Below are 17,877 nucleotides of genomic sequence, written 5' to 3'. Positions count from 1 at the left end.
CATCTTAGACAAATACACTGTGGAGTGCGGATATTTAACTTGTCAGCACCTTTATTTGCTCATTACATTACATGTGTGCTTTGTAGCAGAATAGATATATCTATATCTGTCTACAAACTAATGCTATTATTACTCCCGGTAGAGAGAAGCCTTCCCTGAAATATTGAGCTGGGGTTTTTTTTCCACTAAAGAAAAAATATTATAAGTACAAACTGTCAGAAGATTTTCACTGGACCATACTAAAAGTTTGGAGTTTATAAAATATCCAAATTAAAGAAGAACAAAGAAACATTGTATATTTTATTCTAATAATGTAATGGTCAGTTTAGTTTAAGTCAATTTTCTGTTTCATTTATGTTTAGGTTTCCAAATAACAATATAAAGCAGTTTGGGAATCTCATTAAGTGAAGTGCAAAAAGCTTGTAACTATCAATGCTGCCTCACTGTGGTGCACTGCATGCACTTATACCCTGTTGGCATCGCCAGTTAGTACAGTTTGGTGCATATTCCTCATAGACCCATGAGAAGGATTGCGTTGTTGTTAGTAAACTCTGCTCTATCTGAGAAACACATGATCTAACAATAGTGAAATAAGGGGAGAACCATCAGCCTATTCCAACAGGCAAAGACACCAGCATCTCACACACACAGGCAAATACAAATGTTAATGTATTTTCAAGACTTTTTCAAGTCACAAATCCTGTAATACTATGTCCTGCCCAGAATACATCCTCTGTGGACACTTACACTAAACCCTCTGTTTCTCCTACTGACTTGCAGGTTCTATCCCATTTGGATAAGTACCGGAATTCTACTGAACATTTCAGCACCACCCACTACTGCACTACTACAGTATTTCTAGTCACATGCTGACTCAGGACTTTGATTTAATTAATGTCTTATATGTAAAGCAACTTAGACAATCAGGACAGTAGGAAGGTGGGAGCAAGCTGGGAGAAGGGCCCTGAAGAGGTTGGCAGTACCAGCTGTGGGACACTTTGCAGCAAAGAGATTTTGTAAGTTCTGTGCCCAAGCAGCAGGACATTTATGTCAGGCACAGATATCATCATATACTCTTCTCCGAGCACACGCTAGTGTATATGCTAGTGTATATGCAACTCCCGTCGTCTCCTTGCGCATGCGTGGAAGGAGGCGGAGAGGTCTCACTATGTCACGCTCTCTACAAATTATCCCCACCCTTTTCTGTCCTACCAGAGTACACTCTTTCTCAGTGGCAGTGCTGTGTTGGGACAGGCTGAACAGTAGCTGAAGTGGCAATAGACTAGCAGCAGTGGCAGAGGCAACTATTCTCAGAACCCCAGAATGTGATTGTGGAATAGCTGAACGCCCCCTGGAGAAAAGTCCTGCTGTGGACCATAAGAAAATAAATCTATTTATGAAGGAGAAATGGGTACAGACACAGAAAAAATGCACCGTCAACCACCAATGCACTGCCTTGCAGATAAGAGAGGTGTATTGATGTTATTTTTGGGAAGTGGTAGTAATTAATGTTTTCTGGGGAAGTGTATTAATGTTTTCCTGGGGGATGTATTAGTGTTATCTGGGGGTGAAGTAATGTTCTGACTTCCCAATAAAAATGAAACAAAGTATATTATGAAAAAAAGAAATATATATTTTTCCCTAAAACCTTGGTGGGGAAGGGGAAATATTAGTTCTCGCCCCAAACTTCATACTCCCTTGCCAGAGCCCTGATGACAATACATTTGTACAGATTGCAGATTTTGACACATAATGCTGGGCAGATCCTGCAGGTCAGCCCATGTGCCAATCAACAGGTTTATGTGTGGCTAAATTGGACAGATCTAGCCATCCAGGGCTCAGCAGCTGGATAACATCTGAGTTTGTTAGTGCTGCGACCATGCACGTAGCCAACAGTGATAATTTAAAGACTGGATTTTTGGGAATGCACAAAATGAACTGATTGGTATACCCAATAATTATCCAATTGAGAAAGTGTTTGGGATCACATATATAGGGGTACAGTGTCAGTTTCCTGATATAATGATCTGTTTGGCCTGCTTGATGTGCAAAATAAATTGTCCAGCACAAAACAATGGTTCATTTATATCTGTATGCAATCATAGTAAAATATCAGAAATAAAGATTTGCTTTAACAACTAAAGCATTAGTGTATTGTATTTTAATCCCATACTTCATAACTCTATTTAAACTTATAGTTAAAATAGTAGGAAAAGTAGGACATTTTTATATAAATACATGACCATTGTTTGTTTGTTTTTACTGCACAGAAATTATTTTTATGCAGATTAACTAAGTAAGGGACATAATATTTACACTTATAGGTCCTGAGGACCAATAAGGAAAGTAAAGCAAATAAAGGAGTTCATGTTCTCCAGGACAAACCATGTTAGAATGCAAGGGGTGCAAATTAATTTATTATTTTGCACATAAGTTAAATACTGGCTGTTTTTCATGTAGCACATAAATACTTGATAGTTTTATTTTTACACTAAAATGTAAAAGTTGTTCTAGAACAAGTCCTACCCCAACTATAAATCTGTCTCCACATTTTAAATGTACATCCCCCTCCAATGCAACATGGTTTTGCCCAGGTGCAAAGTTACTCCTTTTTTATGCTTTGCTCTCCTTAATGACTCAGACCCATGGTGTTAAAATAGTTAAAGAGCATCTACTGTTTAAACTCAGGTAGAGGAAGTCATTATGTGGATTGAATCAAAATTCCTGAGAATGCAACCTATCAATATATTAGGAAAAAGCGCCTCATGAACATTTGTCATACTTTATAAACATTGGTCATAAAGTGCCTTAATGCTGTTTCTGGGATTAATAGGATACCTTCTTATGTATATTGCCCACAGAAACAGGATAGGACTTTGTACTTATATTTTTTCTATTTAATATACAGGAATCAAATGGTGCACATCTTTATAAGTAAAGAGAACTTAGCTATTGTGTTGGGGATGTGAAGTCTTTATTCTACACTATATTACATAATTCTTTAATGTTTTTGTATCTGACTGTTTCATACATCAGTCTAAAGTAACTGAGGGCTATGAATACGATCCATAGAATAACACACAATTAGGAGATAATATGCCGTAGAAGAAGAACACCACAGTTTCCTAAATAAAAAAAACCCAATATGCACATTTTTTTATATAGGTTTCCAGGAATATTATCAAAATTTGTGTAAATGGAACTCAGCATGTTCTTTAGTGAGGGTAGATAAAATACGTGGAAAATGTTGGCTCTACATTGAGTGTATGGCATTAGTATAGAAAATAACAAACATAAAAATATCAAAAAAACAGTAAGACATGAACTATTGCAAAGACTACTATTACTAAGACTAAGCACCTGAAAACAATGAGCCAAATATAAATAAGAGAAACATGAATATTATTCTTGAAACTATAATATAGTAATGTAATATTTACTGCGCATTCAGAAATTCTGCTAAAGGTCAATACAATCCGGACACAGAGACCTCACCAGGATGTAGCCTTTTTAAAGCCCTCACTCCTACCAAGCTTTACTCAAGCAAAGTTTAGATTTGTGTTTCTTCATCAGTGCTTCAAAGAGTCTTGTTTGTTTGCTTGTTCATAGACTTTGGCATTGTTCCTCACCCATACTCTCAGGACGAAATGGCAGGACCAGACGTGGCAACCACTACTGTGACACATTTAAAAATTACCCACAAATTAATGATTTCCACTTGTCGTGGCATCATTATAACGGTCATAATTAATAAAAGCAGTCAGAGCAGTCATCATATATTAAATTAGTTTGCTATGAACTTTCTGTGTCCACATAAGCAGGATACAGATTCCAGTCTATAGTGGGCACATTGAAACGCTGTCATGATGGATCGACTGAAAGAATATGAGACTGCATCCCACAGTACTAGTCATCAGTACTGCCTGTTTGCATAAGAGTACCTGACCTAAAACATTGAATAAATTTGGCTATGTTCCAAGCCAAGCAAAGTTACCTAACCTCAAGGGTATCTCATATTTAGCCTCAAGGGTGAAAGACATAGGATCGTGAGGCTAAAAGATGAAGTCAATTGGATAAAGAAATTACAAATGCTGTGGCCAAATTAACCTTATGGGGCTACTATAGTGCATACATAGACACACAGAATACAGTATGGAATATGTGCATATCAACTGTCCACCATTTGAACGTAAAAAGCCAGAAGACAGTTAAAAACGGTCCATAGAGCCATCACAGAAAAAGGTCTTTCCTACCACCATTCCTAGCATTTGTTTGCATTCATAATTAGAAAAGCTGCATTAGGATCTTGATCATTGACCTCATACTATAGTAGTAGCATTTTTACCCAGTTTTGCTTTTTCATTTAACGCAGCATCATTACTCCGAAATGTGTTAAAAAATTTAGCTGAACACATATCTGCTCTGTTGTGAATGCATCTTATTTAATTCACAGAAACATATTGACAAACACTGGACATGTAACGTAAATGGCTTTGGTCTTGTACTGCTGTGGGCAGCATCATGGAAATCCTCGGTGGGCCCGATGCCTGATGGCTTCGCTAAAGCCCAAACAATTTAATTTACCCACAAATAATGCAGAGTTGAGATACCCAGCTTTGCACCTTTAAGCATTGCGGATGTCAATGAATTCACAACGCGTTGAAATGCTGATGCTGGGAGGCGAAGCTACTGACCGGAGGGGCTGAAGAGACATGGATCCTGGAGCCTGATGCCAGGTTAGGTGTCTTTGTCATAGAAACCATCCAGGGTGGAGAGATATTAACACTACACTACACTATTATTAGGAGGGGGGAGTACTAATGCTACACACTATACTTTTTTTTTTAGGGGGGGTGTACTAACACTATACTACACACTATTATTAGGGTTGGGGAGTACTAACACTACACTGCACACTATTATTAGGGTGGGACAGCACTAACACTACACTATTAGGGTGGCGGAGTACTAATAATACACTACACACTATTATTTGGGTTGGGGAATGTACTTATACTACACACTTTTAGTGGGGGGATGTACAAATCTTACATGCTGTTACTGACGGATGATATTGGGCTAGATTGGCCTGCCAGGGTACTGAGTGCGCTTTACTGCATGACAGTACCAATCTTTAACCTAGTGTCAAGTAGTCAATATGATTTTGGACTGTGGGGAAGAAACATACAGCTCCACACAGATAGGGCCCTAGTTGGAATCTAACCCATGACTCCAGCGCTGTGAAACATCAATGCTAACAACCATGGCACATGACAGTGGTAAAATTCCATTGCCAGTTATCTTCATGATAAAAAGCAGTGCCCCATTACTTATAATGAAAGTATTCACTGTTGTGTCATCACACTTCATTGCAGAGGAACCATGGTGGGGCAGTGGTAGTGTGAAAAACCTAGAAGATGATGCCTACACCAGGTAATATCCTTTATTGGTTTAATTATGCCATTGTTATGCCAATTTAATTATGCTTACAATGGCATAATTAAATTGTACTCATGTAATGTGAATACTAGTTATATCATGCCAGGGCTTCTTTGGGGGGAGGGGATTTAGGTTTATTTATTGAATGTGAATACTATTCATTTAATGTCACGGCATGCTGGTGGAAAGAGGTCTATTTATTTAAAGTGGGTGATAACATCAGTCTGGTTTTGAGGGAGTGAGGCCTATAGAGATTACTCATTACTAGACATACTTCCTGTAGCTATCCTTTTTCCAAACAGGGATCCAATATTCTAGGATCCATGCAGCTACTGAGCTTAGGACACGAGCAGCAGGGAGTAAAACCCCCAAGAACAGGTAATAGAGAGCAGGAGATTCAGACACTACCAGAAGGAAAAGAAAATGACACAGCAAAGGTGACCAGTGACAGGAACAGTCCCCCCTGCACTCCCTTCTAGTGACTGTCCACACCTCTCTGGTGACTTGCCAAGCTCCTTTAGCGGAGCATGCACTATTTTGTAGGTCCTTACCTTTTCGTTTTCCCGGTGGGCCCTTTATGCCCCAGTCCAACACTAGCTGTGGGTACATGGTTATCACAGCACACTTCAAGGTGCACTCCTACTTTCCACTCTATGGAGATGCCTCCACAGACTAAAACTGTGTCTAGGTTTGCAAACAAGTGAAGAAATCTGAAGCTGTGCACTGTGCAAGCATCACATCAAAGTCCAACCTCATACCACTTTAGTACTACATCGTTCATTAATTTTAACTTTTCAGTTTTCCACCTACAATAGTGTTTGGCCTAATCTATGGCTTAAATTATTCTAGAAAGTGAAGGTGTAACCGGATAAACATTTCTGAGTGCTTAAACTTTAATATACCTAGGATAAAGAATGTGCATCTACACTGAAATGTAAGTGAAAAAAGTGCCCTACTGTAAGTTTAGGTTTAGGGTTTAACCTGTACTGTATACAATTCTGCAAAGCAAGAACTCCCACTATAGATATAACTATCCACCCATTTATCTTGCTTTAATAACCACAAAAACATATTTTTGTATGTGTTCACAAAAAGCAAGTGCACCTGTGCACCCAATCTGCACATAGCAAGAGACACCCTTGCTTCAACCTAAATTCTCCCATCGACGGTACATATTTAGATTCTCCACAAACTACACAATGGGATATATTTACTAAACTGCGGGTTTGAAAAAGTGGAGATGTTGCCTATAACAACCAATCAGATTCTAGCTGTCATTTTGTAGAATGCACTAACTAAATGATAACTAGAATCTGATCTCCACTTTTTCAATCCTACTCATTGGTAAATATACCCCCATGTCTTCAAACTCATACACTTTGATGAAAATCTAAGCTCGCCAGGTCAAATCAAAGTGCATGACACCACCAATAAGGATTTTACAACGTGACCCAGCAGTTTTGAGCTTTGCAAAGGAGATCCTAGTGTACATTATGTTATGATCCTATTGATTTGAAAATCTTTTTGTATCACGTGTAACTGTGCATATCTACAACACCGGGGGATATATATATATATATATATATATATATATATATATATATATATATGTAATTGTACAATAGAGAATAGTCAGTAATCTACATATAAGGTCAACCTATTACTGAATAAACAATTTGCTATTATACTTTATTCATTTTATTGTGCCTCTATGGAAAAGCAGCACCCTTGCTTCGCAGCATGATTTATCCCAGAGTAAATTTGTACCCTTCAGCTTTAATGCTCCTAACTCTAAATAAAGCCCTGTATGTGGGGTAGAGACTATATACAGTACTATAAATATATACAGAATTATTTTTAATAGAAATGCATGTTCAGGTCATTCTAACATTTCAAAATTCAGAGCAAATAAGAACACTTCATTTCAATTTCCTCAACCTAATATAAAGAAATAGTCATTACTTACTGTGTGTCTTTGATCAGAGGAGTGCTTCCTAGTTTAAAACATGTCTTTTCGCCTCCACAGGATGTCTTTCTTAGAGAAAACTGCTCAGCGAGGTCATATCCTGTAGAAAGAGCAATTATGTAATTTGGAATATAAAGCTTAGGACGTAATAGTATTTAATGACATGGCCCACATTTTTTTTCCAATTGTTTGACAAAAAACAATTATCTAGATTTTGCTGAAGTCATTTCCAGTGCAGACAAAAGACCCACTGTGTGTAATCCTTCTATACGATAGAGATAATTATGTTTTTGAAAGCATGGCAATAGGCCCTGTTTACCGATAAGGTTAAAAAATCCACATAGAAATTGATAAAGCTTCACCACAAATACAAAGAAATGAAAATACAATAACATGTTAATTTTTGCCTGCTTATCAGCTAACCCTGATGTAATTAGTGCAATTAAGCAATGTATCAATTTATATACTAAAACATATTATGCAAAATGAAAAAATAGATGGAATAGTTATACATGGGCATATTCACTGCGAATTTAAGGGCCACGGGGATCTGGAGCTGAAAAATGTGATTGGCTAGCATTCAGTGTCAACAGTAGAGGTGTGGCTATTATTCAGGGTGTGTGGTCAACATTGTGGAATATCTAAAAAATCCTGCCTTCTAATCAACTACTTACATCTCTCTACCCTATTCCTTTATATAATGCGCGAACCACAAACTGGTGAGTGCAGCCTGTAATTTAATTGAAGAGAATTAATCACAACTGTTCCGTAAACTGGGACAAACTCTTGGCTGAGCAGAACAGCAACTACAGTCTCCCAAAATCGGGATGATCCTACCTAAATTGGGACAGTTGTGAGGAACCTTCTTGTACTCACTGGTCTTTTCCTGCACTCAGCTGTGATTTAAATCTCTATTCTTAAACTGGGCTCTGCATATAAAACACACAGTTGTTATGCTGCAAATAAACTAGGCTGTGCATATAAAAACAAATATTTCCCTGCAAACGCATAATGCAATTATACAAATAACCTCCCCAGCCACATATTTCCCTGCCACCAAACAATGGGACTTCTCACTAAAGAATGCTGCACTAAAGGGTGCAAACCATACGTCACATTAATTTCAATGGGCGTTAAAATGTGCTAAAAGCTTAGCATCATCTAGGGCAGAAGGTGAGACACTTTTATTCTGGATATAAACACAGAAATTGCCTTGCAAATAAAGTATGCTCTGCATATAAAATACATACTTCTGTGCAAATAGATAGCATGGGTGTGGTAGGATTTATTAGCACTTTAAATGCCAACACAGTTTACAACAAAAAAAAAAAAACGATTACCATAACATCGACAAGCTCAAAATATCTACTTACCATATAAGAGACAGCAACCATTTCCGGCAGGTTTAATTACCTCCACATGTGAAATGCGCCTGTCACAAATGTGTACAGTAACTATTCACTTGACTTGTAATGGACAGACTCAAAACGGCGCTTTTAAAGCGGCAATGGGGCGGACCCACCGCCTGGATTACATTATACAGGTGGTGGGTCCGTGCATATGGCTGTTTCTTATATTTTAAGTATATATTTTGAGCTTGTGGCTGTTACGGTAATCAATATTTTTTGTAGTTGTAATGTGTGACGGCATTTAAAGTGCCGATTAGATGATTACCATTATTATAAACAGCACTGGGCTCATTCACACTCTCCTTGCTCCACTAACATTCCTCCTCTCCCTGTTACTCTCTTTATCCTTCTCACTTCCACTGTCCCTTGCTCCCTCCATCCTCAAATCACATTCTTTCATCTCCACATATTATTCCATTTCCCATTCCTTACTCATAAAATGCCAAACAATCAATCATGATTTCATCTCATGTAATTCCCTCTCCCCCACATTATATCACATCTCCCAAACCATTCAATCTTCATGATATTCCATCTGAATCTCTTAACATTCCATCTGCTTCAATTTCATGTCATTCCCTCCACTACTATAATATAACCATACCATTCCATCTCTTCCCATATTATTTCAGCTATTGTTCCTCCCTCCCCACTCAACCGGCAGCATATTCAGCCCATCTGCCATTTATAAAAAAAGCTGGGTTTTTTTTATAATGTAAAGCACCTATTTCTGCATGGGCCTGAAATTGTAGCTCTGCCCTTATGTGTTTTGTAGCACACACAATCTATTACACAGAAAACCAAGTGCATTTGTGAACTAATTTCTGTGGTTTTTGACTGAATTTATTGTTGGAGCACTGCAGACGGTTTTTGTAGGCTTGTTCCTTAAACAGGAAGTTAAACATTAGGCTTAGCGCTTAGGACATGAAGCTCCAGGTGTGGAACTACCACAGCAGCAATGGTAATGGCCATGGCAGACCTGGAGTAAGTCTGCTTCAAAAAACACAGTAACCACACTAGATTACCAAGTTAAGGAAGGGAAGAGAGGTTCCTTATGGGAAACTGATGTTACATCAGCCAGTGGTGTTATTGGTAAACTCAATTTTTCTCTTGCACTGAACTCCAGCATTCAATCAGAATTTAGTGCATGAAAGGAAAGTGAACGCTATCAGTCAATTATATTATTTTCCAATTGAAGCTCAGTCTCCAGGTGAGAGAAATTTGTGGCAGGGGCTTGGGATTACAGCATCCAGATTAAAGTTGAAAAGCAAAACATACATATTTTTAACTGTCACTATTAGGGAACACAAGATATTTGTTAAATATAAAATTAGGAGACTCCGGTGGGTGTGTCCAGCTGTGCGAACGCGTCTGAGCTGAGCTCCCCACCACGAACACCACCAGTGCCAGACCCGCATGCATGTTGCTGGTGTTCAGACAATTGAGTACCTAAAGGTGGGGGATAAGTTGCGGGCCAGTTCCCTTGATACCACATTCGATCCCAGTCTCTCTATCTCCAGTCACGGCTTCGGTGGCCATTATGGATTTCCCAGCTGAGTGAAGCAGATTATTCTTTTACACCCGGACTCCGTCAAGGCTTTTGGCCACCATGGGACACTTGCATTACCAAACACTGTTGTCACAGTGAGTTAATTTTTATTACTGTCAATTCAATCTGCCATTACTGACATTTCAGTGGCGGGAACTTCTGCCGTCTTGGTCACAGTAGACAACAAACCCTTTTGTATTATCATACTCCTGATAGACTTGGAATAACCACAATACTGTAATATCTCTCAAATATACCGCCTTCAGTATGTTAGGTTTCTTTCGCTGTTTTCCTTCTTATCCTGCTGGACTCTTTGAACTTCTATTACTTATATATGTTACTATTGTTATTTAATACTGCAGACTGTTTAGCTGTTTATATTCCTCGCCTGGCTTATGACCATCCAGATGTTTAATTTATTTACCATTAAACTCATATTTACATTATGTATCTTCAATTTTATGAGTTTACCATACTTTTCAATTTTTGATTGTGATGCTTTCATTGTTTTGACTTTATCTACACTGGTTTTTTTTTCAGACTAACCATGGAGCTTATGAGTCTATTGTATGTCAATGGAGTACCTGGGGGGAAACTGATGTATGGACTGATACTGCTACATTGGCATTACATACTATAACTCTGTAATATGTCATATACACTTTTCTATCATGACTGATCCCATGGAATGTAGGCAGTGTTAACTCTCAATGAAGCGCAGGAAAATTCTCACATATATAAACTAGGTGAAAGTTTATGTGACATTCCTTCAAGAGCACCATTTGATCGACCCTGAGCATTAAGAAAGAAATTTGGTACGACAGACAATGCTGGCCTACGAATCTTATAATTCAAAATCGAGGAGGGTAGCAATCCTAATTAAAAAAGGCCTACAGGTAGATGAACGTTATGAATTTAGTGTAATTGTAGATATTTATGGACATTTTCTAATATTGGATATTACTAATAAGGGCACAAGATACACCCTCTGATATATAAGTCCCAAGAGTTAATAGTAAACCATTCGTTCTTGACATTCTAAATAAATTGTGCCCATACATACATTCCAATATAATTTAAGCTGGTGATTTCAACATGGTGGCTTCACACCACCTAGATAAATCTGGGACACCAAACAGACATATGAAATATAAATTGGGGATTACTCATCATATAAACACAATTCCAGACGGTGGATATTTGGAGTTTGAGAAACCCTACAACTTCTGACAATACGTGCTTAGCAGCAGCCCATAACACATTTCCCCATATTGACTATTTTTTTGATCTCCAAAACTTTTCTAACTAATACACCAAAATAGAACCTATTGGGTCATGCACCCATTTGAATTGACATTGAAAGGCACAACCCACAAGGCGGTGCTAAGGGGACATTATTTTCTACACTAAACAATACAAAAGGGACTAGGTATATCTGACAGCACTCCATAAAACTAAAAGCTGATTCATCTCCTAGTCATAAGAGCATCTACCACCAAAATAAGAAAAATTATGACAAAATGATCCCCCAAATAGGTACCAACTTTGTCAACAGAGGCAAATTTCAATTTAATAAACACGGAAACAAATCAGGGAGACTTCTATCAAACTTAGGGGGGATAGACCCAATGCAAATATTGCGACTTTACACGACAACCATGGTGAATTGAAACATAAGGGAGTTGATATTATTAATATCCTAAAAGACTTCTACCACCCACTGTACAGGCAACAGTCTATTAATGGGAATTCCTAGGCTACACTGAGATTGTTGGTATTAAGGTGGTCATTTAAGGAAACGTTGCGTGTACAATGTAGAATGCTTTTAAAAAAAACATTGTACACGCGGCGCTTCCTTAAATGACCACCTTAATACCAACAATCTCAGTGTCGCTGTTTCACATGACATCATTTTGCCCGGACAGCATGTTGATTCGCCGCAATTGTTTCAAGAATGTATTACAAACAGTCGATATGAAGACAATGTAGGTAACATCACTATTGGTGTTATACTATTGGGGAAAATCGCATCGGGTTTTGGGTAGTTGGTGAAGTGACTACCACTGGTCCTCATTACTATGCTTGAGTCTAGCAACCAAACCATGCACCCACCTATTGCACACATCCCTCTGATATTTTATCTCCCCAAACTTGATGTCTCGCTATCCTGATGTTATATTTTTATTTTTCCTGTACAGCCCCACTGGTTAGTTTATTTACTGTTTTTATATTTTCTGTTCTGGACATTAACATAATGTTATAAAATTATGACATGGGAAGTGGAACATGCTGTGAACTTGTACAAATACTCCATACATTGTCTGATTTTATTACATATTTTATTGTAATCTGTTCTTTTGTCCTTCTTATTCAATAAAAAGTTTACAAAATAAATAAATAATAACAACAACAATAAAAACAACAATAACAATAATAAAAATAATAATAATATATTATACTTTATGAGCAAAGTAACTTTAGCACAGTGACAAATGTTGATTCAGGAAAAGTTACTCATGTTTGCAATTTTGGTGTAAGGCATATTTTGTTAATGTAGTTTTCTGTCTTCTAATGCAACAGAATGGATGCAAGGAAAAAAAACCTCAATAGGGGATGTTTAAAATGAGTATTTTTCAGCAATTTGCAACCATTCCTTTTAGCATTTTCTGTATTTTTCCTCACTCTGTACACACGGATATTATTAACTATTCTAACATTTTTACAGGCTGACAAAATAGACCTTAGATCGTTAAAAATCACTAATATTAATTTAATTCATCATCATCATCATTTATTTAAATAGCGCCAACATATTTAATTGGGGACAAACATAATAAACTAATAAACAAACTGGGTAAAACAGACAAAGAGGTGAGAAGGCCCTGCTCACAAGCTTACAATTAATTAATAATACATACCCGAAATGTCCAGATTTTCTTTGTAAATCTGTCTAGTTTCAGATCCATGTATTCTAAGAACAGGGCACACTGTAAAAACAATAACAAAGACATATTATATACATATTACCAATGATCGAAGTGGACATTTAGAAGTGACGGTATGAAAAATGTAATGGCAATGTAAGTGAAACATGATAATTTTTCAATGACGACAATAGGAGAAGTGGTGGTATGGCATACTACCGTATACACCCCCAATTTGACCACTGCTTATTATTTAATTTTTATAACCAAACTGTTCTAAAATTTACTTACTTGTGTATAAACAATATTGTGCAGTCTGGGTATAAGTAAACTTTGAATATTAAATTCCATGTGGATATTGAGATTATTACAAAAAACAGCTGCGTCAGAACCTCTTTCACAAACCATCCCACTCTCACTGGGCTCTGCGGCACTGATGTAATATATATGTTAGGAGTCTAAGGGAATAGAGTTTATTTTTGTAGCGCACATACAGTCTATTTTATTCGAGATATTTTTTGAAAGATTACGTTGAAAGCGATTTTATTTCTTAAAAATGTATTAATTAGACAAAACCAGTGGAATAATAGAATAAAGTAATATGTGAATTTCAAAAGTGATAATTAAAATAGCTGAATCCACAGATATTTTTAGTACTTGTTTAGGTGTTAGTTCAGTGTATAAATTATTAGATCATTTATCTTTGTTTAGTACACATGCATCTACTTTTTCAGTAGTTCACTTTTCACCCTACACATAGATCTCACATAAGGGAGGATAATTTTACTAAGTACCTTATGCAAGATCTTTGTGAAGGGTGAAAAGTCAGCTACTGATGTTGAAAAAGTAGATGCATGTGTACCGAACAATAAAAAATAAAAATAGTTCAATATTTGGTATATTAGGATCCAAAATATTGTCGAGGTTTATATTATATCTAACGCTACTATGTGGATAAATCATAGATCAAGAATAAGGTAAAAATTGATGAAAGTATAGAAAGATAAATGATCTAATGATTTATACACTGAACTGACACCTCAATTAATACTAAAGATATCAGTAAATTTAATTATCACTTTTGAAATTCACTTATAACTTTACACTATTATTTTGCTGGTTTTATTTAATTAATACATTTGTGAAAAATATGAAATAAAATTGCTTTCAACTTCAAGAGACGAACAATCTTCCAAATAATATCTAAAATACTATAGACTGTATGTGCACTACAAAAATAAACTCTATAAAAATAAAAAAAAACTCTATTCCCTTACTCTCATATTTACTTCAGTTTAGCAGTGATGCCTCAATGAATTACATAAATACTTTACAAGTGATTATATTATATAATATTACTATCATTCTTAGTTTGTTGAATCGCAGTAGTGATGATTTCCAAATCTACCCTGTCTTTGTTAGGGATCAATAAAATCCCTCTATCCATCTTTTTCACCTCTTCCACTTATGATAGTGGGCAACTCGAATAGTGTAAATAGTTGTTACAATCCACCTGCTTGAAATATGTAAAGGTGGATATCATACCACCTATGGCTGTGAGGGACAGATCAAGAAATTCCATTTCAGTTATATGGTATTTATACATAAATTTAAGGTGATAATCATTCATATTTTCTATTTTTTCACCATTATCTCCTGTAGGACCTAATGGGATCGATTGGTTTGAACTTTTTTTTATAAGAAATTACATCAATATCGTGATTTTTACAAACACTCTGCCTGATTTTTGGATGAATTTACGCATGACAAGTTATTTAGAATTTATAGCTGCACCTATATAATTACTTATTGTGGTTTCTCAGCATTTAACTTATAATTGGTATTTCTATCAACTGTGTGTATTTCGAGTAGTGGATTCACAGCTTCATATGAGGTTATGTATTGTTTTTATAATAAATATTAATTTATTGAGACTATCCGCAGTACATTAGCAATTCATTGGTGGCTTGAGATACCATTGCATTTTTTGTTTCTCTATTATATGGTTTTGAGGACGCAGACCTTGCGCATTGGTACCTCACGGCCACTGCCTTTTTTAGCGCCAAAGGAATTTTTCTAGAAAATTTTAGTCTGTATTTTTCCTAATCTGACAAACAGGTCCTGGTAAAATATCATAGGAATTTTTGAAATTATGGGCCCCGCATATGTGTGCCCTTTATTTGTAAATTAAAATAATCCTTTGTAAACGGGAAAATATTTATAACCAATTGTGCAGCTTAATACCCAATTTTGCCATATAATAGTCTGGTGTCAGCATAACCTCAAATGCAGATAATTATTTTTTTTTGCTGGACTCATTTAAATCCATGGAGCATACTATGATGTAAAATAAGGTTATATGGCTAGCTGAAGAGTCTATTTTGCAAATAAATTAAAATTCAATAAAGTTCAATTGTTTAAACAACAAAAAAAAAATCTTTAAGTGGACCTATCATTTCATTATTTGTACTATTTAATAACAACTCACATGCATACAAACACATGATTCATGTACTAAGCACAAATATGAGGTTTTCATTAAAATTATAAAATTCATTTTGTAGTGAATACAGTGTTGAAATAAATCAGTTAATATTTTCAGGAAATATTTTATTTTTGGAGAAGGAAAAAACTGTAATGCAATCAGGAAATCTAGTTTTGATTGAATGTAACTGCAAGCATTAATTGGGGAAGATTACCAGGGGAGCTAGAAAAATATACTGAAAGGAACATAAAAGCAAATTAAAACAATGCAATTCCCCAGACAACAGAGTACTAGTTGAACACCCTGTTCTGAGGGAATTATTATTTAATTATGTTACACTTTTGCCACAGAAAATTCATTTCTGCTTAGAGCGATTTCCTTGTAAAGTATTAATAAACCTACTCTGTATGTAAGCATTTTACAGTGCAAAAAAACTGGCTCTAATTACACTTCCGTGTGATTACATCATGCATGAAAATGTGAATGGATATATGCACAACAGTATCATTACAAAGCCAAAATAGACGTTGAAAAGCACCTAAATAGAAAAAAGGAAATGTTTCTTATATTATCTTTAATCAAAGCAGATATTTTTTTCCATTTTCAATGTCTTTTGTGTGACTTAGACTCTAGTTCCTTGCGTTTCATGTCACTCATCAGACCTACGTTATTTGTCTGTATACTTCATTTACACAGAATGACACTTTTCTTATGATGTGATATATTTGTAATGTTATTATCCTACATTTCAACTAGTGATCAATATAAATTTAAACTAGCATTACACCAGCGAAAATAAAGTAATTTGACAGTTATGAGCAAAATATAAAAGATAATTTCTAAATAAAACACTCTATATCGGTCTCCCACCCAACCTATTCTTATTATTACTACTACTAATAATACAAAATGTATAAAGCATATACAGAGTAAGTAATATATACTGGACTAGTGAGAGGAGTGAGTTAATAGGGGGTCACGTTATCCGACAGTGTAAAGAAATGATATTTGATGGAACATATAAAAGATGAGGGTTATATGGCATTAAGGAAAGAATTTAAGAGAATAGGTGCAGCATTAGAGATTTCCTTGAGGTGGTAATAAGAAGAGGTGATCAGGGGGGAGGAGAGAAGGAGGTCATGCATAGAAAGAGTTATTTTGTTGGGAGTACCTGAAGGGGAAAAAGGAGTAAAGAGGTATGATATTAAAGAGGTTTATAGATTCAGATTAGGATACTGAATTATACACTGCATGTGACCGGAAACTTATGTAGAGAACGACAGAGAGACATCTGAGGATCATTAGCAAAGCTGTAGCTGCAGAATTAAGGATGTTTAGTGAAGGAAATTGTTGTAGTAGAGTACCTGGAATAGGATTAGAGGATGCAGTAATAATTTTAGTTGTATCATGAGTGAAAAAGGAACGGATGTGAGAGATGTTTTTAAAATAAAGATAGCGGCAGTTACTTGAGCATGAATGGGAGTAGTGACTGGCTCCAGGGCCAACCTCAGTCTGTCTGGTCCACCCACAACACCCTTGATAGTTCCCCTCCACGGTGCCTTTGACCCAACTCTTTATTACGGTTACATGTTGATTGCTGACTTCCATATACTTAATCTGTTTTTATGCACTGATATGTTATCCTTTTTCACTTTGATGCTTTCTCTGGATGCGTAGAATGCATTCGAAAGATTGCACTGGGACTTCATGAGGCAAATCTTTAAATTAAATTTGGCTTCCAGGGGCACATCCTGCAGGCAATTATGCTCTATACAAAGGCCCATCAGCTAAAGTTTTCAGCATTGGGTTTCTATCACATACATTTCCTATTACCAATTGCATCAGACAGGAATGCCCCATGTCACTCCTTGATAATGTGCTAGCAATCGAGCCTCTGGCAGAACACTTCATCATCATCATCACCATTTATTTATATACCGCCAATAATTACGCAGCGCTGTACAGAGAACTCACTCACATCAGTCCCTGCCCCATTGGAGCTTACAGTCTAATTTCCCTAACATACACACACAGACTAGGGTCAACGTTCTGAGGCCTGTAGGGGCTTCGACCTCATGGGAACCTGCCACAGTCTATGCTTATTT

The 17,877-nt window shown here is 36.3% G+C and overlaps 1 protein-coding gene across 2 annotated transcripts in view; it reads right to left on the bottom strand.

Moving 5' to 3' along the window:
• COL19A1 (collagen type XIX alpha 1 chain) overlaps positions 1-17,877 on the bottom strand; it is a 603,039-nt gene that overhangs the window by 527,397 nt on the left and 57,765 nt on the right. For both annotated transcript variants that reach the window (XM_075202581.1, XM_075202582.1), the window contains exons 3-4: positions 13,282-13,350; positions 7,406-7,505 (exon numbers count right to left, since the gene is read on the bottom strand). In XM_075202581.1, the coding sequence (XP_075058682.1) occupies positions 7,406-7,505; positions 13,282-13,350 (169 nt within the window). The remainder of the gene's footprint in view (positions 1-7,405; positions 7,506-13,281; positions 13,351-17,877) is intronic.

This window comes from Mixophyes fleayi, chromosome 3 (assembly GCF_038048845.1).
Source record: "Mixophyes fleayi isolate aMixFle1 chromosome 3, aMixFle1.hap1, whole genome shotgun sequence".
Taxonomy (NCBI): Eukaryota; Metazoa; Chordata; class Amphibia; order Anura; family Limnodynastidae; genus Mixophyes; species Mixophyes fleayi.
Note: the sequence above shows the minus strand (reverse complement) of the source record. Positions and strands in the feature narration are given on the sequence as shown.